At 37.9% G+C, this 26111-nt stretch overlaps 5 protein-coding genes across 11 annotated transcripts; 3 read left to right on the top strand and 2 right to left on the bottom strand.

Moving 5' to 3' along the window:
- Positions 1–214: 214 nt before the first annotated feature.
- Positions 215–4638, bottom strand: LOC145222644 (vacuolar protein sorting-associated protein 16 homolog). 2 transcript variants are annotated; one of them, XM_080088814.1, is made up of 18 exons: positions 4533–4638; positions 4267–4358; positions 4090–4183; positions 3876–4005; positions 3693–3812; positions 3430–3586; positions 3256–3368; positions 2781–3072; positions 2578–2654; positions 2327–2458; positions 2132–2262; positions 1769–1913; positions 1573–1707; positions 1298–1504; positions 1059–1241; positions 800–969; positions 543–743; positions 215–419 (listed from the first exon to the last, which is right to left on the bottom strand). In XM_080088814.1, the coding sequence occupies exons 1-18, from the start codon at positions 4577–4579 to the stop codon at positions 278–280; spliced, it is 2568 nt and encodes an 855-aa protein (XP_079944940.1). In that variant the 5' UTR covers positions 4580–4638; the 3' UTR covers positions 215–277. The 2 variants fall into 2 exon arrangements, with proteins under 2 accessions (XP_079944940.1, XP_079944941.1); XM_080088815.1 differs by lacking the exons at positions 4267–4358; positions 4533–4638 and having other exon boundaries at positions 4148–4183.
- Positions 4639–4848: 210 nt separating this feature from the next.
- Positions 4849–9666, top strand: LOC145224897 (mediator of RNA polymerase II transcription subunit 8-like). Its single transcript, XM_080091511.1, has 6 exons — positions 4849–4979; positions 5111–5232; positions 5301–5445; positions 6071–6214; positions 8610–8763; positions 9149–9666. The coding sequence occupies exons 1-6, from the start codon at positions 4968–4970 to the stop codon at positions 9205–9207; spliced, it is 636 nt and encodes a 211-aa protein (XP_079947637.1). The 5' UTR covers positions 4849–4967; the 3' UTR covers positions 9208–9666.
- A 6571-nt stretch (positions 9667–16237) lies between these two features.
- On the top strand, positions 16238–19157 carry LOC145224496 (uncharacterized). The gene is made up of 2 exons (XM_080091009.1): positions 16238–16845; positions 18575–19157. The coding sequence occupies exons 1-2, from the start codon at positions 16677–16679 to the stop codon at positions 18754–18756; spliced, it is 351 nt and encodes a 116-aa protein (XP_079947135.1). The 5' UTR covers positions 16238–16676; the 3' UTR covers positions 18757–19157.
- Positions 17312–21344, bottom strand: LOC145224495 (uncharacterized). Of its 6 annotated transcripts, none has more exons than XM_080091008.1 (8): positions 21177–21344; positions 20411–20634; positions 20136–20349; positions 20003–20038; positions 19646–19943; positions 19458–19571; positions 19214–19397; positions 17312–18876 (listed from the first exon to the last, which is right to left on the bottom strand). In XM_080091008.1, the coding sequence occupies exons 2-8, from the start codon at positions 20601–20603 to the stop codon at positions 18854–18856; spliced, it is 1062 nt and encodes a 353-aa protein (XP_079947134.1). In that variant the 5' UTR covers positions 20604–20634; positions 21177–21344; the 3' UTR covers positions 17312–18853. The 6 variants fall into 6 exon arrangements, with proteins under 6 accessions (XP_079947134.1, XP_079947131.1, XP_079947130.1 ...); XM_080091005.1 differs by having other exon boundaries at positions 17312–18924; positions 20411–20624; positions 21177–21340; XM_080091004.1 differs by having other exon boundaries at positions 17312–18924; positions 21177–21340.
- Positions 21345–24146: 2802 nt separating this feature from the next.
- Positions 24147–26074, top strand: LOC145222229 (protein Red-like). The gene has a single exon (XM_080088298.1). The coding sequence runs from the start codon at positions 24195–24197 to the stop codon at positions 25791–25793; it is 1599 nt and encodes a 532-aa protein (XP_079944424.1). The 5' UTR covers positions 24147–24194; the 3' UTR covers positions 25794–26074.
- Positions 26075–26111: the final 37 nt, after the last annotated feature.

Below are 26111 nucleotides of genomic sequence, written 5' to 3' on the forward strand. Positions count from 1 at the left end.
ATGAAATTTTGTTGTAAGAGAACTGGAAGTTTTTTAGTACCTTTTTTCAGTCTCTGAAAAACAGGTTTATTGACAGAATTTAAATTCATTCAGCAACACACCTAACTCCTATATAAAAAGACAACTGGGAAAAATCATAGTGGAAATTAAAAAAATATGGGAAAAGCTTCTTGTTTTTTTGGTCAAATGCCAATTTTTTTTATTGAATCATCAATTATTGCACAACAGTGATATAAACGAATAATCAAATGAATGTGTGGGTTGTAAAGATGCAAGTTTATCTTCTTTGCAACTGCATTAATGCTCCTTTGACTTGCTCAGCTATTTCTCTGTGTTCTACACCACATCTTTTAAGTGTCATGTCCAAATCAACAAGATTTCTTGTCTGAATGGCCAAGTCTGCTGCCGCTTTCACGTTTCTGTGAAAAGCAATAAAATATTTTTGACATAAAGTTGATGTAGAAATTTGCCATTTATGGGCAATTAAAAATATATGTACTAAAGGCGCTGTTAACAAATAAATGTGTGCCAAGAGTACTTACCCAACTTTTAGTAAGGCAGAAACACGTTTTTCTTGTGAAACTTTAGATATGTACTTGGGCACTTCTCCTGGTGCATTGTATTTCATGCACATTTCTATAAATGGGAGATAACCAATTGGCGATTTTTTAGACTTTGAAAAACTTTCCAGTTCATTGAAGCTGCCAATCTCAGCCAGTGACTGGATCCTTAACCACCACCATCTAAAAATTTCAGCAAGCTTAATATGGTGGTTTTCTTATCAGCACTACCTTACTACCTTTTGTCATTAACTTTATATTGTTTGCGAAGTTGTTCAGCTTTTTTAAGTTGGTTGGTTATCAAAAGCTCATGAATTGTATCATGCATTGAGAGCTCAGCAAAGCTATGGTCAGTTTGTTGTTCAAAATTTGTTTGATCTCGCAGCAATTGTAGTTGCTCCTCTGTGGCCTAGAAATGGAAAAAAGCAACTCAGACAGAAAATCATAATTATATTTTTTGGGTTTAGCATCAAAGGCTTTCCCTATTCTTTTACTTACCTTGACTCCAAAATCATCTCTAGCTTTACTGAAACTATCTAATGCAGCATGTAGGGACATAACTCTGTCCTCTGGGCGAAATGTAGAACAGCTATCATGAATATGACAATGAGCAAGTTCTATGAAGTTGTCTTCCTGTTCATGAAGATCTTTCAGCATCTGTTCGTTTTGCTCCCTGCAGGACTAAAACACATGATATATGAAACATTGTACCATTCATCGACACTGCAGCTACACACCTTTAGGTACAGCTTATATGCAATTGGTTGTTGTCTAATTGCAACAAGAAACTCAGACAAGTTAGTTCTTTCTCTCAGTCTAGCGATTGCTGAATACGCCAGGTCTGTATTTCCACTCATTACAGCTTTTTCCAAGGCAAGAGTGTGTTTGCCCAGTTTTGACAGTAGTCGTACTTGTTCTGCAGCCCTTGGTTCAAATTCAAGTAACTGTAAGGTAACAAATATGTTTTTTGGAAAGGTTAAATTTAAGATAGTTGGCTAAAAATCTTCCTTACTTTGATGGCAAGATCTTTTCTGCCACTTTCCACAGCTTTTTCTGCTATGTCAGCATAGGACACACCACGGGCAGATTGTAACTTGTCACGAATAGCTCTAGCATTGCTTGTGTCGTCAACATTACTCTGTTGCACCTGTCATGATCACCGATTAGGTTTAGAACAGTATTATGGTTTAATGAAATATTTTACCAACCTTGTAGCAAGCCCAATGTGACAGAATTCGACTAGAGCCCTGATCTTCTGGTATTTTCAGATATTTACAGATGTGAAAAGCCAACTGAAACTCACGACGAGAAACAAGTCGATCAATCAGACAGTTGATGGTTAAGTGTTGCAATCTAGCAAAAAAAAAACATGTGAGTTTTCATTGATGTTTAATTTTGTTAGTTCAAAGCTCATGTTTTAAATTTCAAAAAAACTAGTCCTTAAATGCAGCAAGTACGTCAACAAAATCAGCACTGGAACAAAATAGCTCCAGTGTATTTTAGCATTATTGTAGGGAGAAAAAAAGTCATGTGGATTTCTTGAATTCCTAGACTTCATTTCTTGAACTTACTGTGCTGCAGTGAGTGCAATGCCAATATTGAAATCTCGGACAGCATTGAGTATTCTAAGATTCTGACAAGTGTTGACAAACAGATCTGTCAGTTTAATGCTGGGTACGAAAGATTTTCCAAATGACGCAGCCTGATAAAACAAAGCACAGTAACATGTATTTGTGAAAAAATATAAATACTCCAACAGTGCTTACGCTGAGCAGAAGCTTTTGTATTCGAGGTTGGAATTCAGCTGCAGCAGCTAAGGTGCATTTTTCAACTGCTTCTGGTAGTTGTCCATTGTCCAAAAGCATTCTCAAATACTCATCGGCCTTTTCACTTTGGTGCTGCAATGAATCTCATACATCAAATTAAAAAAAAAAACATGAAGAATTTAAATAATAACATGTTATTGATACATGGGAAAGAATAGCAATTTTAAAATGATAAAACTCCATTTACTTACATTATATTCTTTTGCTGCATCATTAAGTAAAGCTCCAGGTGCCATTGACCCAACCTTGAAGATTCCCTCAACAGCATCTAAATTTTATATTCAGTATCAAACTGATACTAATTGATTACCACACACAAACTAAATAAAAAAATATTCAAATAAGTCCCTGTGACACATTACTATTATTCAACATTTAACACATTACTACATACTTGGCACATGTTGCAGAAAATCATGGCGATTTACTGTCACTATCCTGATGCCATCCATATCAGCACTTAAAACAGCACTGGCCATGCCAGAAGGTACATTAAGGTCCTCCTCCACAGAATACCGCACCCAGTCCTTTTTTGGCCCAACAACCAATAATGTTTTTGGCCAGTAAACAACAATGGCAATGTCACGGTCAGACAATCTTCTTGTGTTGCTTGTGATGGAATCGCAACACCATAAAAGTTGTTTTGGTCTTCTTCCATCATTTGTGTTAAATTCACAATACTTTTCCTGCATGAAGTAATTAGGATAAAGCAGGGTACTAAACACTGACTTGACAAATCTAGCATGAAATATGAAGGGATGTAAATGAATATAGTGTTGTTGTCAGGCTTATTTCATAAACTTTCCTTTCAACTTTCAAATATAAACAAACATGTTGGGATATAGCTAGAATTTTCTTGTTTCTGATACCTGAAAGTCTGAAGAACCAATCCAGATTGTCCCTGTATTCATGTAGAGGGCAACATGCTTTCCATCAACAGATACTGCCATGGAAATGTAGGAGCTTGGATTTGCAGTCAATCCTTCAAATGTGGATATTGGTTAAAAATATGATTAGGAACATAAACCATGAAGATTGTATACCTGTTGGTATTTGTTGGGAGCAGTGACCTCCTTGATCCAGCAGATATACATCATTGTCATTGGCAGCAAGAACTTTTGACGTTCTTGACCCTGGTAACACACACCAACTACTGGGGGGTGTAGTTTTCAGTCCGGGAACATCAGCCAAAATTCTAACCTACAAATAATTAAACTGATTCTTTAAAAAATACATTATTCTAACATTCTAAAAAACTTTAATACAGTGTGTTTCGTCAAACACTTAAACATCTTATGTAGCTCACCTTAGGGTCATCAACATTATTGACTAAAAGAAATCGAAACAATCCACTCATTGCCACTAATCCTGTTCCTTGCTGACCTATAAATACCTCAAACTCCATGACTTTATTGTCTCGGCAATCCTGGAACAAACAACATTCTCAATGAAACTAATACAAACATCAGATAACTTTTGAACATCAAACCTTTCCCATTGTGAAAGACCGTTGAAATTGGCCAAAAACATTATATATGAGAACTTGTCCATCCTCTTGCAAACATAGTAGGTCATCATTGTGAGTCCATGCCATTCCAATCAAAGCTCCACTGTTCCACCTTTTAAAAGCAAAAACAAACAGAATTAAAAATCTTATCAAGACATGCTGCCGAAAGTTTTTAAATGGCAATGTTAATTTTTACCTGAAAGTTGAAATTTCTTTTCCAGCAGCATTATAGATTGTGACATCAGGTCTGTTACCTGCTTTGCTGCCCTGTGATTCATCATTAGATAATGCTGCAAAAAGTTCCAATCATGGATTATGTCTGTAACTCTGTATATCAAACTCCAAAAGTATAATATGTGTATTTTTTATTTACCTATTAAACCACCATATTTTGAGATGCAACTCAGCTTTCTTGACAGATCAATATTAGATTTCCAGCACATTGGACTGTACAGGGTACATTTTCTGAAGAAAAATGGAATGATATTTGTTTTAGCATTGCAATGAATATAGATTACTTTAAAAGTTTTGATAAGCAGCCAACAATTGCTATTGATAACACTGGGCAACACAATTTTTGGTGTCTTAAAACTGATTTTGACTAATCATTATAATGATATCTTGTCCAGCACACAATACCTGATAGTTTTTTGTCCAAAAGGATTCCAATCAATAGTTTCTGACATGCTTTAGATTGAATAACTTCTTAAAACTCTTAAAATTCAAACTATTAACATTTAGTAAATCAAAAATATCACAACAAAATTTAAATAAGTTAACAGTGAAAAAACAATGCATAATAGAATTGCAGCGTATAATGTTGAGTTGCTTGGAAATAGATTTATTTCTTTTACATTAATACAATCGTCAACTTTGCTAAAACCTATAATTTCAATTTATAGTTTTTTATGATTAGTTTGTTGGCAAAGACGTAGCTTCCACTTGTTAAAAAAAACAATACGGTATGTGAAACACTTTTAGGGAATTTCCCCCCACAGGATAAAAATCCATCAAGATCCAAAAAAGTCGAGTAGTTGTCTACTGTCTTGTTAATGCCAATACGACGAAACAAAAATGACTATGCAGGTAAGAAATGTGACATATTAGAATTTTTTAATGTGAAAAACGAATTAAGGATATCTCAAATAAAAAATGTCTTGTGCTACACTGTTTGCTGTAGTCAATCAATATTTTGCGGATTTATTTGTGATGTCTAGGGCCCTGAAGGAAAAGCATTAGAGGGATCTGTTGATTCACTTATCACCAGATCTAAAGATGTTCAAAAATCCCTGCAAGATTTCTTGCACAAAATCGAACAAGAACATGCAACGCTTACATGGTAATCAAGTCTGGCTTTTGTTGTACAAACTGTGAACTTCAAGTTAGCTTATTATGTCATTTTTTAAGGCCTTCTGTTCTTGATAACTTTGCTCTACTTTCTGGCCAAATCAGCTCCTTGCTGACAGCAATGAAATCTGACAAGACCCCTCCTTTAAGAAATTATCCTGTCGTTCCACTTAAATTGTCACAAGATGAAGACCCACATTTATTGGTAGGTTGTTTGGTTTACTTTTTGTTCAGAAACAAGTTTATACAATTTTTTTCTGTATAACTACATTGTTGATTATTAAAGATACAGCAAATATGTATGAGTGCTACCAGTGTTAATTTATTTCCATATACGGCGGCTAAACACAGCCCAAGGGATAATCATGTTTCAATAATGGGTAATAAGAATATAGGGAAGTGTTTCACCACTTACACTATAAATTACGAAGTTTGATGCCAATTCAGACATGTTACTAAAGTATGTAAAGTTATATTAATCTGAAATTTTTTTCTGTCCCTGCTAAATCAGTTCATACTCCCATTTTCTTATTAAATAAATAGTTTGACCATCAAATACTTTTCTTATTACAGACAGTACTGGTTAATTGCACTATAGTTTACTATGTTTTAACCCATTTTCCCAGCCTTCAAATTGCATATTTCAGATGAACACAAAAAAAGTTTCTCAAATTCTGGCAATTAACTAAAATTGTCTTTACTTTAAAGCGAAAAAGCTTGCTCACTGCTCGATCGAGCACATGAAACTTTACTCAGTGACTTAAAAAGTCATTTGCAGACTGATAATGTATATGGATTGCTTAATGTTTCATCTTGCATGATTTTTTCAGCGCTTGACAGATGGGCGGGTGTCAGTGATGTCTCATGCTGAGGTGCCTGATTACCTCAGAACAAAACCTGATCCGGAGGTAGAATTGGCTGAAAAACAACTGATTGCTGAAGTGGGAACCCAGGCAGACCAGATTAGCATGAATGTAAGGCTAAAAATTTCTTCAAATAGTCATATACAATGGTGGGATTCAATTGTTTGTCAGCTGGTTCTATCACAAAAGTCGTATTTATGGGTCCCCTTCCCTGAAGGGGACACATATTGTTTTTGTCAGTATTTTTTTTTCTTTTTTTCTTTCTAACGCCGATTTGTTTCCATGTTTTGGTCAAGAAAGAATGGTTCAAACTTTTTCAAATTTACACACATTATAGATATTGGTCTAAAGATGGTCCATGTTAATTTTGACCCTGTTTGATCCAGCGGTTCACCCACAGGCCCCCGAAACGTAAAATTTTCAATGCTGGTTTGTAACGCTCATTTGGTAAAGAAAGAGTGCTTCAAATTTGGACATATTTTATTTATTCATCCAAACTTGCTCCCCTAGAAGTTTGACCCCGAATTACCCAGCGGTTCACCCACAGGCCCCCGAAACGTAAATGTGTCTAACGCTCGTTTGGTCAGGAAAGACACTGTAGGCAGAAGTCCCAAGAGAGTAACTCAATGGTTTACGATAGCAGGAGGGATCAGCTTGACGTCGGACAGACGTTTTACGAGACGTCGTTTTGGTGATCAGAAATCAGCTGTTTTGCACAGCAATGCTATTTCGTTTTATAAAGTTATCACTCACATTTTCAGTTTTGTCTAAGGTTTCACACCTATGACGTGATTTAAACCTAATAAGCGTGCTTCGGTTGCGTATATGTCAAGCAAAACTTGTTAATGAAAATAAAGATGAAAAAATAAACTTGACATTTTTGCAAGATAAATGTTTTTTTAAATGCTTGTTGTCAGGTCGGCCGCCGCCGCATGACCACGGGCTACTTAAGGTCAACTAGTAGGTATTACTAACACCGTTCAGAACTTTCTGTATAAATTAGGTTAAACGGTGTTGTTGAACAGTAAGGACGGCATACTATTGACGGTGTCAATAGGTCAAACAGTCTTTTGGCGTGTGCACCCTGAGAGGTTACTACAGGTCAATGGTAATGCGAAACAAAGTTAAATGAAAAACAATTTGTTATGTGTACACTTGTAGCAAATTGCTTTTTAATTTGTGTCTGTAACACAACTGTTACAGCTAAGTGTCTGTAAAAACTAAAACTAGTGATGTACCGAATCAGCGAAATTTCGATTCGGCCGAAACCGAATATTCGGCGGTTTTGCCGAATAAATTCGGCCGAATCAACCGAATCATTTATGACGTCACGCGAAGTCGTACGGTGCGCGTTTGACATGAAAACATAAGTTTATCTACCAGGCAATTAGTGCAGAATGGTTGTGTTTCGTCCTTATTTCAGTTCTGTCGGGTTTAACATTGCCTTAAGCATAATTTTCAACCCGGCAATGAATTACTATTTAGTTGTCTGCAGTGGGGAAAACGATAATATGGTAAAAAATATAATAACTGATAGGATTTTCGTTGGTACTAAGCAGGAAAGACACGCTTAACGCTTCAAATGTGTGTTCATAAAAGATTCGGTTTCGGCCGAATCGCAACAAATTATTCGGCCGAAACCGAATTTTTGCAAAAGTGGCCGATTCGGCCGAATAAATTCGGCAAACCGAATATTCGGTACATCTCTATTAAAAACCCGACCTTGGGCGACAATATCTGGGTCAAAGCAAGAGATTAAATTAAAGTATTTGTTTCGTTCTTTTTTAATGTGTTTGTAATTATATGACAATAACAGTGCAAAAAGAATACGAACAAAATTTTTTTATTGTTGGGTTAATGCTTTTTAAAAAAATTTCCTTAAGAATCTAAAAATCACCGCAACATTTGTTTACCGTAAATCCGCACAAACACGCGTGTGGGGACCCATTAGTTTTTGTTTACAAAAACAATCATATGTGTAGATCAAATGATGTGTATAGTAAATTGGTAAATATCGTATAGAATATATAAAATGGAAGTATATCAGAAAGCCCCCCTTCTAGTTTTTAGCCGGTTCTGTTACAAAAAGTCCAGTGACAGTAACCAGTAATGCTAACCGTTTCGCTGATGTCATAAAACTTCGTGAGACGGGTCTTTTGGAACCGGTGTGAATCGGCTGAATCCCACCACTTGTCATATACCATGTAAAATGGCTATACTACACTGGGATTTACTACTTAATAGTTTGATTTAAACTCCATTTTGGGACAGTATTTTCAACGCTGTTGATATTGCCACTTATTTTTATCCCTGCAAAAAAGTGTGACCAAAACCTCATTCTGTCAGATTTGCATGTAGTGTGCAAAACATTATTGTTGGCAAAATTTGTAACAAAATGGTGAACTTGCTACACGAATGTTTTGCTAAAGTGAGCACCCTAATCAACGTTATGTTATATAACATAACATAAAAAAATGCCTTTATTCATTTTTTTCTTTATTTACAGCAAGTCAATCAGTTTAATAAACAGTGCAACAAAATTTTGGAAAAGATAAAAAACGCCAGGGCAAATTGGAGAGCCGATGTTATACAATCTAGTTCCACACCTGTCACTCACAACCCTATGGCAACGAACGAACTGATCGCTACAGTTAATTATGGTAAGAAAAGCCCTCAGGATAGATGTGGTTTCTGTTCACTAAGTGCGGTTTACTCCAGGTGTTGAACCCAAACTGGCATTTTGACAACCAGGCCTAAGGCTACCTACAGTAAAACACTTTTGGAAATAGGTATTTCGCAATGCACCCATCAATTTGGAACCGTTTGGTACTGTACTAAAAATTTATGCACGTTTGATAGAAAACACCAAAAACTAAATGAAAATCACAAAATTCTTAACAATTGGTAGCGTGCAAAATTCACACTTCAAAGGTTGAGTATGTAATTATGGCTGCTGCACTCTTAAAAACCGCAAGATTGCGGTCGAGATTCGCGTGCTTGTAGTGTTGTTATCTGCGATATGATTGTGCATTTTCATCCTCGCAGGTCGCGGAATCAAGGCTAACAGCAACCAATCCCTCGGTACAACCTCAGTCGTTTTGTGAAAGCTCACTTGGTGGTCTTCAATTGCACTATAGTTCACTTGCAATAGTTGGTCGTCACGTTTACTGTGGATTAAATTTGTAAGTCTGAACCCAGCTGACTGGAAGGGTTGTGGGTTGGGAGGAATACCTACTACGACACTGGCATTAAGTCTTAGGTAACACGCGATGCCCGTTGCACGAACTTGTTATAAAATGTCAAACTGACTGGGATATGACTTGACATATTGTATTTATACTTACGCGTGTTGTGCAGCAGGTTTATGGAGCAGTCCTCAAAAGTCGAAAATACAGAATTTTGTCTCAATTGTCTCAGAAGAAAAATGTCTTTCTTAGTTCTACTTTAAACTTTACTTAGAGCAAACAACTGCGCTAAAAACAGTTATGTCTTTGTCCAGATAAATATGTTAATTGCTTTACCTTGAACAATGTGTGACCCCTGCAATACCAGACATCAAAACATATGCGTCAAATCCCGTTTGAGACAAAAAATATTTTCAGATAGGTAGCAAAAACATTTGTGCCATGACATGAGTCAGAAGCATTTATGTCGCCATCGCATCAGCCAATTTAATAGTTCCTTAAACTCCGTATGTAATTACGGTGTCATTTTAAACCATGCAGCGCTTTCTAGTCCCCGATTATATTTCATGCCATTGCGCCTGCAAGAACCCTTTCGTTTCATGAAAAACTTGCGGTCAGTCATGTACTGCATTATAGTCCCCTTGATTCCGACTATAAGGTTTATTTTCGTTTTGTGCGGAAAGCTAAAAAAGTAAGGGGAAAATTTTATTGACGTGACTGCAAGTGTATATTTCATTTTTTTTCTCCTCCCGAGCGTAGTATCCTGAGACAAGGCGTTCGTGATGTATCTTGAGGCAAACCAAAAAACTGCGTCACTTGGTAGATTGCCAGAAGCTCACATAAGCTTTGGTCCTGGGTTCAAATTCCATCGCAAGCAGCCCGATGCCCTGCTGTACAAATGGTTGACCGGATAGCTTTATCGATTACAATAAAAAAAAAACTTGTATCGGGAATAAGACTCGGAAAACTGCCCGTAAATAAATTCCAACATTTGCAGTTGGATATGGTTGGTTTTAAAAACTAATAAATTTGGTTGTTATCCAACTTGTAAGTAAGATGCTATTCAAAACGGCCACTGGAAACCTAGCAAACGCGATTTTCGGTGAACCAGGAACTTTTAAGGTTAAAGTATGCAGCGATATTGCTGCTGCTTATTGTGGTGTAGAAATATTTTCGCCTCAGGTGCTGGTTAGCTGCAAACGACGAAACGTATACAACTGACCGTGTTTACCAGTTTTAATCACCAGTCAGCATCAAGCTGTGTGTTTAAAATTTAATTGCAGTTGCATAGTTTTTTGATCATCTAAACCAGTGGTTCTCAAACTCGGTTTTCGGGGCCGCATGCGGCTCCCAACTAGCCTACTTATTTTGCGGCTCGCACCAGACCTCAAAAAACCACCAAACATTGCTATTTTACCTTTCAAAGTCATATTCTTTAGTGATTTTCTCAAGGTTTCGTTTTTTTTTGCGTCTCCCCACACACTTAAAAAATACTTTTTGGCCCCGACAATAAAAAAGTTTGAGAACCACTGATCTAAACTGTCAGCACCTCAAAGCCCCATTTTTTTCCCAACTCTTGTAAACCCAGTCAAATTCCACGAGTGAGTAGATTCGTCATTGGTCAATGGTTCCCAAGCTGGGATACACAGACAATACATGGGTCATGTTTAGGATGGTTCCAGGGTGTCTGTGAATTTGCAATGGGGTTAATTCCGCCTCCATGTAGACTTGATGAACTTAAGGAATCCGTTTGTACAAAAAAGGTTGTGAACCATCATCATAGAATAATCAAAAATCATGAGCTAAACTGAATTTAGGCCAGTGGTTCCCAACTAGTGTTACGCGAACACCTTTTGGTGTGTTATTTATTCTGTATTTTTGAACACAAATCGCTTATTGTGACATAAAAGTTTGTACTTAAAAAACACCGGGTTACGTATCACTTGCTATGCTGGTGTAAAATTAGGACTCTAATTACTGTTTGTAAACAAAATGCGCAAGCAGTAATAGATTGCGCATTAGTGTGCTGAGCTTTTCGTTGTACTACATTTTTAGATTCTGTGTGTAACAGTTCTCTGATTGGAAATAGCTTTCAAGGGTGGGAATCATTAGGTCAATCCCTGGTCCGATCCGTCACAAAAGTAAAGCCGGCAAAAAGACGCGTTAAACAGAACTTGTCAAAAACTAAACTTTTCTTCCTAATGCCAATTTTAACGTGACATAGTAACGTATGGATAAAATGTACCAAGTTCCCCATGCATGCATGCATGCCTCGTCACGAGACTTTCTGCGAAGAAACTTTACATCCGAGTAGTCGACATGACAAACCGTTGCTTGTAAAATGTTTAAACATATGTCAAAGCTGTGTTTGGATCCTAAGTGTAAGTTGGATCCTAATGTTCGATGGCTTAAATAGAAGAAACATTGTGCTGATGTTCTGTCACTTCAAAGCTTTCTTACATTTTTGTAAAGCAATAAATACCATGCATGCATAAACAAACAAATTCCTTGCTTACCAAAACCTGACTGTAGAAAAATAAATATTTAGTTGGTTGAACGTATGCACAATGACCGTTGACTGATATTAGCTTGAGGTGGGAGCACTTTCTTGAACAACCTACTGTCTACATTACTCAATCATTGTCATTATGATTGACGAGTTGTAATAAATTTGTATGCATCAGACATGATAACATCACAACAAAACGTCTTCTGTTAAAATAAATTTTTAGAACATCGTACATTTCCAGGCGCGTCCTATGTTCCACGTAATCATTAAATCCTTAAATAGGCAACACTTTGCACACGTGCACTCCAACTCGACCACGAGTAATTCCATGAATGTAGCTTATTGCGTCACAGTCAAAAGTGTCGACAGCACAAGATCATTTCTCTACAATCTACATAGAACATGCTTTTTCTGCACAATTGGATCAGGCAAAAACAGGTTGCAAAATAATAACAAACGCACAAAACTTACATTTTTTGCCAAATTGTGGAAAACAAGACAATTGTAAATAAATTCAACAAAAATACAGCAAGCGTTTTCTTCGATTGATTCAACATCTTAATTCTTGCTGCAGATAAAAACAGTAGCCTAAACCTTTTCTGCCACTAAAACTGTTCAGTGCGTTAAGTTTGCCACACAGACAGTTTTATGCAAATCGTACCACGTCCAAAATGCTGAACTTTTACCTGCTGACCTAGTATAAAAGCTTGTGTGATCGACAGATTCATGGACCAAAATTTCTTTTAATACCTGTCGCTGTTACACGATCCCGTTGTTCATTGATCTAAAAATGGAAATGTTATTTTCATGCATACAATTGACGAAATATATTGCCACGTTTCGATTTTCCCTATTTCGCCGCGGAGAAAGGCACGTCGGAGCTATTTTTATCTCTATTTGATACGTACATCTCGTATATCGCGTTCGCCATTTTCGAAGTCTTGTCGTCATACGAATTATTTGCGGATGCAAGCTCGGGTTACCGAGGTGACCGCATTCGGATCGGGGTCGACAATGACATTGTTTTTCTTGTGTTGCAATTACCGTATCAGAAGGTACCGCCTCGTAGTGTCACACATTATGCATCGGGAGCTATAACTGGAGCTTACTCACCAAAGTAGAAACCTACTAGTTTGAGTCACAAAAACTTCTGGACGTGACTCTGCGGTAACTCGAGTAACAAACAACATCGACGACTCATCGACGGAACCTTTGAATTCACCCCTGTAAACAACAATTACAATTTTTACAATACAATTACAATTTTTACAATACTTTGCGTGGGAAAGACTTACACAATACTTTGCGTGGGAAATGGTCTGTATTTGTGGTTTCTATTCGACTTAACACCATATTTGACCTGTTTTGGGTGACAGGATCGTGTAATTATCTGTATAACGGAACACAGAAAATAAACCATAATACCCTGGTTCCAAAATGAGAAAAACAATTTAATAAATTTGGAATCCTCCTCACAAATTTTGACAGGTTTTCGATTTTGGCCCGATATTTCAATTTAGTGTTTGACTTAAAGATGGACCATGAAATTAAATTGGATGATTCGTATTTTACATGTTTTCGTCGATTTGACGAACTTGACATGATGATTTGTTTGTTTAAACCTGGGTTATGAAAGTTATAGCCCGTTGCACAACTATAATTGGTCCCTCGGTCCAATAACTGTTCACTTGCACAATTTTACATCTGATATAAAGACTGAAGAAATCGTATCGGCACAATTTTGTTAGATAACATCAATGGAAAATCCTAAACAATTGTACCTTGCTATCCAAAGCAATATACTGCTTAGTATTTCTATGTAGCAATTCCGGCCACGGCACGCTAACTTGAAACACGCCCTTCTCTAATATGTCTATATCTGGTGAAAACTATCACGATGGGATTAGAAGTCATTTTGTGACATGAAATTGCAGTTGCATGTAACATACCGTATAGGTGCAATTAGTGTTAAAATTGGCCAGTTTGAAATTGATTTAGCTGCATTTTGGGGATTCTATACAATGATTTTATCTTGTCACGTATGATGCAATATACCGGTGCCATTTAGATTTTAGACAGTTAGTGTGGCCAACAAAATGATTTCTGGAACTTCCCTTTGCCAACTCATGTGAAATATGAATGATGAGGATTAATGTCAGTTAAATAACAAGAAGATGGTGGGTGACATATGCATTGGGTCATATAGTGATAACCGTGATATCCTATACTTCCTGAATTTGTGGAACATGCATGCGCAAACATTTCAGTTATGTGCTTACCCTAATTCCACTAAACCTGTTCGAGTCGTGTCATAGGGATAGATTGGTGCGAAAGGTCAAATCGTGCATAACAGCGTTGTTTTTCAATTGATAAAACACAAATGAGTTCACAGAGTAGCCTTAATAAAAATGTCATACCGTGTCAACGTGCAGGGGGTGTGTAAAGATTGCGAAAACCAACACAAGCTATCAGGAACTGCCGGAACCAAACGTGATGATGGCCCCATATTCGGCATTTGTCAGGCACAATGACACAGCGATTAAAAATTACTGTCACGTCGACCTTCGCGTGATCAACTTAGTTTCGGGGTAACCGAAATAAGCATTTGCCTTTGTCCCTATCTAGTAATTACACCACCCTGCCATTTACATTGTCTTTTTAAAAAATCGTGCAATAGGTGTAAAGAATGCGTGTTTGTGTCAAACAGCCTCAAAAGCCGTGTTTTTATAGCCAGCGGCTGATGAAGGACAAAAACTGGAAACCACAAAGTTCGCCCTGAGACAGAAATATTTTGTCGATTTTAAAATTTTGGTAATTTTCGGTGAAATTGCGCTCACGAGCATTTCGATAGTGAGATTAGAGGTGACATAATTACTATAAGGACGCAATTTAGGAAAAGAGAGTGTTAAGTGGCGGTGTACAAATGTCTTTCTGGCTTTGCAAAAGTTTTGCGAGAAAAGGTGTTTTATATGATTTCTACACAAACAAAATATTTTATCAAGTGATACTTTACCTCATAACTTAAAAAGTGCTTTATTAAAAAAGTGTTCACATTGAAAGTTTTTTTTTCAAAACTTGCTGCGTACATAACTAAAGTTTGTTAGGTTGTCTTTCTTCGTCATAACCGTGTGCCAATAATTTGTGTTTCGAAAACTTGTCACGACTACGACATCAAGTAATGCACGACTAATTACCATAAAATAATCCGAAAACTTTCTTACAGAAACTGCTGCCGAAAACTTTCAACGTAAAATCCATTTCAAGAAAAGTACCGCGTTCCGAAAAACTTAAGACACGTGAATAAAGCCTAATGATATTTTGTAATAGCCAGCACGTTTCATAACGAACCATCGGTGCCATAATTTGGCAACACACAATCACGTTCACCAAGTATGCGGTTGCAGTTGTCTGCGTATCAAAATCAAGGATTTTTTTCCGTTTTGCGGGGCTGAAAAGGCGAGGCACAAATACTTTTGTGTTTCCCCGCCCAGCGCTGATCTTAAATAGCGATCACACAAACCTGAGACACGACGAGTAATTACGGTGAATGTAGATGTCCGAGTCCTGTTCAGACATCACACTCATAGCTGCGGGGTATTGCGAAACGGGTGCCAATTTCGGCGGATCATCGTTGTTTGCACGCGCGAAAGGAATACTTTTAAGGCACCGTTTACGACCAATGCAACGTCGCATGTTAAAGATCAACGACGACCTAGCGGTTCCATTCAAGGTCGACGACATGCGATCCCAGCGATTTAAGGCCAAATTTCCCGCGCCGAGTAGGTGACGCGATGCATGCGCGACGTTTGGGAGATTCTGTAATGCATCGGCGAATAAACGGCAGCGCGCATAGACAGATCACGAATCGGGTAGTACCTGTTTTGGTTCCCACGGCCGCCACGATATAATCCACGGCTATTTTAAAGTCGGCCTGCTTCCTTGCGGAAGAAAAACCGAACAGGAAAACTGATTCGGTGCTTTTTTGCTGCGGACGCTGGAAAACCTCCACAAAAATTCTTCGGTGATCTTGATGATTACGTAACATACTCGGGATTCTGCACGTTGCATTACTTCCTCAAAATTACAAAGCTAAGTATAGGTCACCTGGAGAGAAATTAGAATTGGGAAAACAAGAAGTTCCGAAAATTTGAGGGAAACTAATACAGGGGATGTTTTTAAACCTTTTTCGGAAAATTTATAAATGACTTCATCAGTTTCGCTTCAACATGTGACGTCAAAAATCATGAGAATGTATTTAACTAATTACTGTTCGTGGTAATAAATTGCTTGTATTTGTTAAGGTTGGTTTATTATTTTTGCACAAATTCCTTGATTAAATTTATTTTTTGCACAAAATCCTTGATTAAAAAAATCCGCAATTACTACAATTGATTTTACATAACCGAAAGAATTTATTTATATTTTGGGTAAAAAACAACTTCTAAATCTCACGTAAGGGATTATGGTTCAGCGGTTAAACATTAAACCTTGGCTATGGAGAAAGACGTCGAAAACGTAGGTAGGATAGATCTGGCGTTAAAATATAGAGAAAATACGTACGAAATACGCAAGAGAAGATATCCGAAAACACAATTCTAAGGCGATGGGTGGCACTGGGCTCAATTGCCCCTAGGCAAACGACGCAGAGCAGCTTGTCCAAGAAAAATCGTGCTCTCTTGTTGACGATGTGCGCCGAGTGTCCCATTTCACACCGCGCAAGAAAGAAGTTTTGGCGCCTATAAAAGACACGCAAAATCTTTGTCGCCACTGCAAGAGGCAAGCCTTAGCTACCTTCAAGAGTTAGCAAGACCTTACTGGTTTACTTTGAAGAGCTCTCGTAAACAAGATTCAGAAACATCGGATTCAACTAATTACGAAAATGGGTCATCTGTTGCAAATTATTCTTCTCGTTGTCGTGCTTATCGCCGTCACTTCACCGCCAGCGTCCGCAAAAGTGAAAATGTCTCTTCACAGCTTCATTTGTAGAAGATGCTGGAGCAAGATGTATCGCCATTGCAAGGCCGGCTTCGGTCTGACTAAACGAAGTGGTGAGTTTAAGTTTTCAAAAAAATATGTAGGCGTTTAATCAAATCGCTTAATACACTACATTTTTACCGTCAACAGACTGTTACAAACTTGGGTGCAACCTACCACAGCAAATAACCCATGTTGATTTAAGCTTTATACATAAACTTATTGCATATTAGGCATAATGAAAAATGACATACAAGTTTAAGAATAGCGAAAATGTAAACAGCCTTGCTACATGACGTAATATCAAATCACGAAATCGGCTTATCCTTACATGAATCTTGGGCAAACACACAAGGGTTTAGTTTTGAATTAAATCAAGGCAGGTATAATGCCAGAGCGTTAGGCTAACGTTAAGGTTCGTCAGTGTCATATAGTCAAACTCCTTGCATCGATTGAAATAGCGTTCCAGAAGTAAAGTTACGTTCCAAACGATATTGCACAAAATACTTGGCCGACGATAATATCCTGCAAAACTTGGGGTGGACATTTTTTTCGATCAAATATATTTTGCGACTTTCTCAAAAAATTGCAAAACCGAATTTTTACCTCTAATCTTTTACATTTTTATCTCATTTATTTTTTTTCAAATACCGTGAAAAACAACTAGAGCATAAGAAGTTATAAAAAAAAACACTACTAATATGTCGTTAAAATAAACAGCAACTTTGACAACATGTTGGCCAATCCGCATATTTTTGACCGGAAAATCCTCCAAAGTATTTCCAATTAAAACCGGGTGTGATTTACCCGATTAGTCATGCCAATCGACCGTTAGCTCACACTAAATCGCTCGCTCGCGCAACGTGTAATCAAGATACGAAGGGAGGGAATGGTAAAGGCTGCATTTTACAAAAACTGTGTTTCTGGCATTTATGATGGGTTTGCTGTGGCCGGTAAACGTTTTTACGCTTGAGGCGCGGACGCAGTGATCCGTACACTCTCCCGCGACTCTATGAACATAAGTTAGCCCTACAGCATTTTTTGCTGTGCCAGTTGCGGGAGACCACTGCGATCGCTAAGGGCGGAAAAGCTTAATAGCTATTAATTTTTTCGTGGACATTGTAAACCAGTTTAACATACTAAAAGTTTAATAGTTGGCTTTTGGCGACCTTCTAAAGGTTTTATATTCCTTTGTCTTCCTCACCAAAAAAGGAACCCACTCAAAGAACCGAAAGTTTATGTTACAGTTCGTAATCCTTTACTTAACATAACTGGAGCAAAACTCAAGTAACGTTCGATCTGCACTCGACCCAGTTAAAAGGTCACAGGTTGACAAAATGTTACAGGCGCTTTGCCAAAACACAGTTTTCTCCGAAAGTTGCGGGTTAAACGAGTTCGTAGATCCATATCGCCGCATACGCTGTGGAAATGTCGTTGTTCCGACAATAGCGAAGACTACACTGCAAATGATAGTTAAAAGGAAATACCGTCGCAAAACCTATCCAATTAGCTATTTAAAGCCCAGCGGATGTACTAGACATTTGTTCGCTAAATACACTTGTACTATATGAGAAAGCGAATTGGCGTTTCTCGGGTGCGCCGTTTCCGTTCAGTCATAACTCGCGAACGGATCGCGGTTATAGTGAATCACGTTAAACGGTAAAACTCCGTTTAACCGACATTATTCACAATCAAAGCAACCACTGTCATGAAGCACCTCACCAGGTCGGAACGCCCATAAATTTGACCTTGAAAATTGTGGACTGTCCATGACCATTCTGACAAATGCTTGTTTGTTTTTAGTGTCCGAAGAGGAAACAGAAGATATTACTGCGTTGAATTCCGACCAGGTCAACAGTGGCTTGGCGCATCACCTGGTGCGCCGGTCTTCATCAAGAGTTCGTCGGTCGAGGAAGAAACCCCGTAGGCGATATTTCCGAGTCAAGATCAACTGTAAAGTTTGTACAAAGCTCTGTTACAGCTGAGCGGAGGTCCACTCGGCCAAAACAGAGAATCTGTATTTATGTCCATAAGACGGCCGAGCAAAGGTCGTTCCATGTTGGTGCTGAGCACGGAGGCTGCTCAAGAGACTTCATCAGGCTGAACTGGGTGAAAAATTTTGGTCACACCGCATTTATTTTCAATAATTGATTCTGTTGTCAACATAAAGTGCAGTTTTAGTAGCATTTCAGAAATTGTCAAGTTTAATATTCACAAACAAACCCTTGATGTGTAACACTAAATCATGAACAAGAAATTATTGCATTTTTTGTCTTTGTAGCCTACCCTGCATTACATTCATTTACATCTTTTATTTATTTCTGCCATATTGTGTTTCTGTTGCATTATATATATTTATGCATAAAAAAGGATTCATTAAAACGTTCATTTGCATTGAATATTAGTTGTCACAAATCAATACATAAAATTGTTATCACTTACTTGCAGTTGCATTTGGTAAGGGTATATAATTGAGATCTTTGATGCCATTTTCCTCCAAACCAAATAATATCAAATCCACCATTTTTAACACAGCACTGTTTTGCACATTTGGATGACTTACAAGGATGTGTATGCATTTCATAAGCACCAATAAAAGATTTGGGGACAATAAACAACATTTGAACTGCCATAAAAAATAAAATTAGCACAAAACATAATTTAAAATATAAGCAAGATTACAAACCCATGAAAATTTCTCAAGCTCTTTAGTTGATTCAGTTCCAGTAACATTAGGTAATTTACTACCATTTACGGAAAGCCATTCCAAAATGTCCTCTTGAAGCATCTCAGGAAAAGACTTATACACAAACAACACACATTTAACTATGCAATTATACAAGGGAATTATATAATACAGTGGAAAACACACACCTCATAAATTGCAATCTGGTTTGTAATGGAAGTCTTTTGTTTACAATTTCTTAATGCGAAGGCAAGCTCTTCATCAAACTGTTGGTGAATAAAAATGTTTTCTCCAAGACAAGTTAGTAATTTAACAACATCGTTAACAAATGATGTTTGCAACAAGGGGATTGTGGCTCTTCCAAGTTTGTTTGTGATTATTGAAGTGCAACTGTATGTGTTTGACACATCCAAATCAGAAGGTTGTGAATAGTCACTTGACAGTTTGAATAAAATCTTTTTGCTTTCCATCAAATATGACTGATAACTGCGAAATAACAAGGGTACATAATTAAAATGCAAGTGTCAGCGATTAACATTTTGTACCTGAAACCAATCTCTTGACAAAGGATCAGTCCAATGCTGCAAACATTTAAGCTATTTTGCCGATGTACATACACAATGCAACACTAATATTGGTATTTTGGAAAATTGACAGAATAATATTTATTCTTCCCACCTTTGATCCTTTGCTTCACATTGAGCCTGTTGGACAGTCTTGGGTAGTTTTAAGAGCCTGCTGATTTGTTGCCAGGCCCAGTTGGTTGATCTCTTTTCAATGCTGGTAATGGGTTGTTTGACAGTAAGCATAAGCAAACACTCTAGGATTGCAGTGGCGAGATCTTTTTGAACAAAAAATGCTGGTACCCAGGCCACATGCCCCAGAAACTGAGCTAAAGCAAAATACATTCAATCCAAATTGTTGACTGGGGTAACCTGGATAGAAGAACTTACCTACACTGGGCAAAGATTTTACTGCATTTTCAAGGCTAGCAAAGGCTTGAATAGTAATCTTAAGCTCTTGGATAAAGTGCAACAGATCTTGCTTTCTTTGAAATTTTGTAATATAGGAAACACATTGGTCATCCCTCCAAGCAAGTTGTATGTCATGTAACCACTGTTTTAGTGCGTTTTCACTAACCGGCATCTTGGTCAAGCCCTGTGACACCTCAAAACACCTGCAGGTGCAGCACTAACAGTCCAGTATGGATAGTATGGCAGCTGCACACCCGAGACTATTTTTTTCAAGTTTGATTGCACATTTGAGACATTTTTTTCGGTTTACGACACCTGGTGCAAAAAAAATTACGCCTTCGAAATTTTCGTTTTACTTTAGTTAACCAGTGGCTCAATTGCATTTGACGGTTATTTTGAGATTTTTGTTAAATATTTGTAAATCGGTTAACTTTTTCTTGATGAGGTGCACATTTAACTGGTTCGTGCACACCTGAAAATTCTTCGTGCACACCCGAGATCTCGGCGAAATGTGCCATAAAATCCAATGTGGCTAACAGTGAATTGCAAATTGCAATAGTGTCACCTGCAATCAAACTTGATGGGAAAAGTGGGAATACAATTTAGTTAACAATCTTTTGATGTAAAATAAACATTAGGCATGTCAAGCAAATTAAACCAGCCCGCGGAGCAAAATAAACGTTTATCATAAAGGTTTATGTACCGAATCGAACCTAAGCTAAGCATGTTGCAAAAACAAACGCACCTCTGCCTGTCAAACTCTCTTTGTCGTTGTCACACACGATAGCCATGTAAGTCGTGACTTTGAAGTTTGAACGTAAAAAACAAGTCTGCACAAAACAAGTCTGCACAAAACAGATTCTACTTGTTTCATACAGACTTTGGTAACATGGAAATGCCAGGGTTGCAAATTGCAATTGTATGGCGCCAAATTATTTGTTTTGATGTGCACTATTGCGCCGCCTAGCGTTATAGTTTGTAATAAATATTAAATAATACCGGTACGGTATTCGATCTGGTGTTTTACCAGAGCCGGTGTGCTAAAATCCATGGGGCGCCGTTGTCGAATAAATTAAGTTGCCGCAATTCAGCTGACTTGTGACTCAAGATACCTAAGTTGCCACAAGATGGCTAAGCAAGATATAACCTAAGTTGCCGTCTAGGGTTTCTATCCCGGGAATCCCGGACAATTTTAGCAAAAAAATCTATCCCGGGACAAAAATTGAATGCTTTTTTAGTTGCACTCTTCAACCAGAGGTGCGACATCCACTGGGTTTCCGTGAATTAAAGTGTTCACCGAGGTTTCTTGCAACAATTCAAACAGGAATGATAAATAGTTCTGCTGTTGCGAACATTACAACAGTGTTAGAACCCACGTTATAGAACCCAGTTTGTCAAATTCGCGCTATAGCTCTCCCAGAGTTGCAAGTCGGGCCGGGCTTTTCGGGCCGGGTTCGGGTTCGGGCCGGGTTCGGGCCGGGTTCGGGCTTGGGTATTTGTGAGAAAACGGGCTTAAAACGGGCCTAACTTTGCGTTACGTGTCCGCCATTTTCAAAAAAAAAATCTGCTAAGTAATAAGTCTCTGGCTTTGACCTAATGCCCACCCTACTTTAAAACGTATTGTTTACGCCATTGTCTACTATTGTTCATTGTGTTTGTTGTCTTTCTCTTTTTTCTTTTTCATTTGTTATTTGGGTCCCAGCATAGGCCTGTCAATCAAAATTTCGGGCCTAAACGGGCTTCACAAAAACGTTTCGGGTTCGGGCCGGGCTTCGGGATTATACTTTCGGGTTCGGGCCGGGTTCGGGCTCAGATTTTGGGCCCGCTTGCAACTCTGAGCTCTCCAGTTGGTAAAAATCTGGCAATTTGTAAAATTCCAAGACGGCGGTGTGGTTATAGCGCCATCGACGTGTGTCACAAGATTGTGGGTTCTAATCCTATCTCAGTAGCTGGAACCTGATGGGTTGAACTAAATTGGACTTACCAACTGACTAATTTGAAAACTGATTTCAACTTAAAAAAATATTCAATTAACTTAGAAAATAACAGGCTGCTCTACGGTGGCCTTCTGAACATATTGCATTGATGCTTTGCCGGCCCACTAGAAATAAAAATGAAACAAACAAACTAATATTATAAATTTAACAAAAATCGAATAAAATCCCGGGACTGAGGTTGTTTTTGTCCCGGAATCCCGGGATAAGCCAAAGTGGCAAATTTGAGAAACCCTATTGCCGTCATTAGTATTCTTACAAGTTTTTTGTTTGTTTTCAAAACTGCCTAAAGGCGCAGTTGTCGAAAAAATTAAGTTGCGGTAACTTAATTTATTCGACAACGGGGCCCCATAAATATATAGGTTTTGGTTACACCTATATTTGTTGCATCGTAAGTTACTAGATATACCCGGAATTTAGTACAGTGTTATTGGTCGATCTACTGAGACAATTTTCTTTTTATTTAGCCTACCCTATACCCAGCTGTGGGATTTAAATTTTTTGTCAGATCTATGGATCTATCACGATAGTCGTATTTTTCAGCCGGTTCTACAAAAAGTCCATTGACAGCAAACCCAAATAATGCTGACCGGTTCGCTGATCTCATAAAATTTCCTGAGACGGTTCTATAATAGAACCGGTGCGAACCGGCTGAATCCTACCACTGCCTAGAGTCAGCTTATGGGGTCTGTTTAAACTGCTCTAACGTAGGATTAGACTGACTATAATCCTAGAAGAAACGGAAATATTATTAACCTTTATGTATACTGATGTTAGTAACATCTGTTTGCAAATAGCGAAACAACAAAAGACGATTTGGATTATTCACGAAATAGCGAAAGCAGCAAACCCAGATTGATGGTGGTTTGCATAAACTTGTGTACTGATGCAACAGAACTACCCACCAGATTTCACCTACGGTGATTTTGCCAAACAATTCACTGCAGAGTTTTGTGATGCCGACAAATGGACAGAAATCTTTCAGGCTTCTGGAGCCAAGTACATTGTGTTGACAAGCAAGCACCATGAAGGTCACACAAATTGCCCTTCTGATACTTCCTGAAACTGGAACTCTATGGTTTATCACCACAAAGTCGTGGTTTGATTTGTTCTTCAATTATCAACTAAAAGCTGTGTAAATCGCAGGGTTACGTCATCTACGCATGGCGGTAAAATTGACATAAAATATGCCAACAATTACTCAACTGCACTTCACATTATTGCTAACGAAACGATTTTTTCATTGGGCCGAAACTTTTGTCAGCCTTTAAATATCCTTTAAATTTTAAATAACCAAGAAAAAATGTGCGCGACGAAAAAGACTGAGTCGTGATGGAAATAAAATAGCGCATGCGCAGTACGATAGCTCGCACGATCAATGGAACGAAACGAAGTAATAACGTAAATGTTATGTTGTTGTACTCTAATGTGAGAAACCGTTTATGAAAACGTCGTAGGTCAGTGAATTGAGTGAAAGCGAAAGAGTGCAATGGACAAGTTTGTGTGTGTTAGTTGCTAGCTGATAATCGCAGACCATGCCGTTTACGACTAGTTTGTTTTGAGATTTACAAACGTCATATTTCTCAAATTCTGTATACAGAGTATACTTCATGTTCAGTTTAGTTATATTTCTTGTAAATGTTGCAATACATTACATTTGCCAACTGAGCTAAACGTTTTTCATGCGGGAGTAAAATATGTCTTCAATGCAAAACTTTTAATAAATTGTACACTTGATTGCATTATTAGGTTGAAACAACACTGTAGAAATGGCAACTGAGGTGTTTTCCAATCCCATGGCCCCTGACTTGGATGATGAATCAGGGGGATTAAATGAACAACCATTGACAAATGCTGACTTTAGAAAGTTACTATCAACACCTAGAGCTGATGCTCCGAAATCTGGTAGCAGTGCAAACAGCAAGACCCATAGAGGATTTGCTGTACCTAGAGAATATGATGCTACAAATGATTCAGCAGCTGAGCAGCGGCGAAAGAAGAAGAGTTTCTATGCAAAGCTCAAGAAACAGGAAATGGAACGTCAAGCTGAACTTGCTAAAAAGTATCGGGACAGATCCAAGGAGCGAAGGGAGGGCAAGGGTGATTACAATGATGTTGAATTAATGAGTACGAATGCTGACTACCGAGCTGTTGGCCCAACTGCGGAGGCTGACCGCACTACTGCTGAAAAAAGGAGGCAAGTTATTCAGGAGTCCAAATTTTTGGGTGGTGACATGGCACATACTCATCTTGTGAAAGGTCTGGATTTTGCCTTGCTCCAGAAAGTGAGGGCTGAAATTTCAACAAAAGAGAAGGAAGATGAAGAAATCCTTGACAGTGTAATAGAAAAAGAAAAACCTGTAGAGGTGCCCAAAGTTGAAACACCAATTGATACCATTAGAAGTAAAATGGCAAAAAATGTTTATCGCACACTCTTTCATGGAAAATTTTCACGCCAAAATGAAACATTTTTACCAGGAAGAATGGCATATGTTTTTGACCTTGATGATGAATATAATGAAAGTGATATACCTACTACCCTAATTCGCAGTAAATCAGATTGTCCGAATCTTGAAACGCATACAACTCTTTCCACAAATGACATTGTTATCAATAAACTAACACAGATATTGGCATACTTGCGTCAAGGCACTAAAGACAAACATCGCAGAAAAAAAGAAAAAAGATCTAAGATGGATGACAAAGAAAAATCACATCATCACAGGCCAACAGAAGCAGACCTTGGTATTTTTGATGATGTTGGGGAGTATGTACCATCAACAAAAAAATCAAAGCACAGTCGCTATGGAGTTGGGCCCTATTTTGAGAAGCCAAAATTAGATGATGACAGCCTTGAGTCACAAAACGCTGAGGCAAAAGAATCAACCAAACAGTTGCTAAAGAACATTAATGAAAAACAAGCTGTTGAAAAGAAACAAAAGGTTGTGGAGGAATCTAAAAAAAAGAAAACAGAGGGAATTTCACTGGTGGGAGGAAATGTGAACTTACCAGACAGCTATGCTGAATGTTATCCTTCAACTCAGTTTCATGTTTCAGCTATTGGAGGTGATAGTGATGAAGAGGCTGATTACTCAAAAATGGACCAAGGCAGCAAGAAAGGGCCTGTTGGTCGATGGGACTTTGATACCCAAGAGGACTACAACTCATACATGTCGAATAAGGAGGCTATGCCCAAGGCTGCATTCCAATATGGTATAAAAATGTCTGGTGGCAGAAAAACAAGGAGAACCCGCGAACAAAATGAGAAACAAAAACTAAACAGAGAACTGCAACAAATTCAGAAAATTATTCACAAGCGCAAAGGTGGCAGTGGATCTGGTGACAGTTACATGAAACCTAACTACTAAACCTATGTTAGTGTAATGCACAAATTATTAATTTGCAAAAAAAAAACTCTTTGACAACTGGGAATTGGATGCTGCTTTGTGCTAATATTTGTGATGTTTTGCATTTTTAACAACAGTTTTCCGATGTTATAAACTCATACCTAATTGGTTGCTTCTGCAGTAATGGAAATATTATTACCAGACACAATGTGGTATCTGGATATCATGTTTTGATTTAGGAGTATCCTTGCATACACTTTCCATTTTATTTTTAATTGCAATCTATTGTATTTTCTGTTTAGGTGTGTTTAGGGAGTTAAGTGTTAGAGGTTAAAAACT

The sequence above is a fragment of the Phallusia mammillata genome, chromosome 4, assembly GCF_965637545.1.
Source record: "Phallusia mammillata chromosome 4, kaPhaMamm4.hap1.1, whole genome shotgun sequence".
Lineage (NCBI taxonomy): Eukaryota > Metazoa > Chordata > Ascidiacea > Phlebobranchia > Ascidiidae > Phallusia > Phallusia mammillata.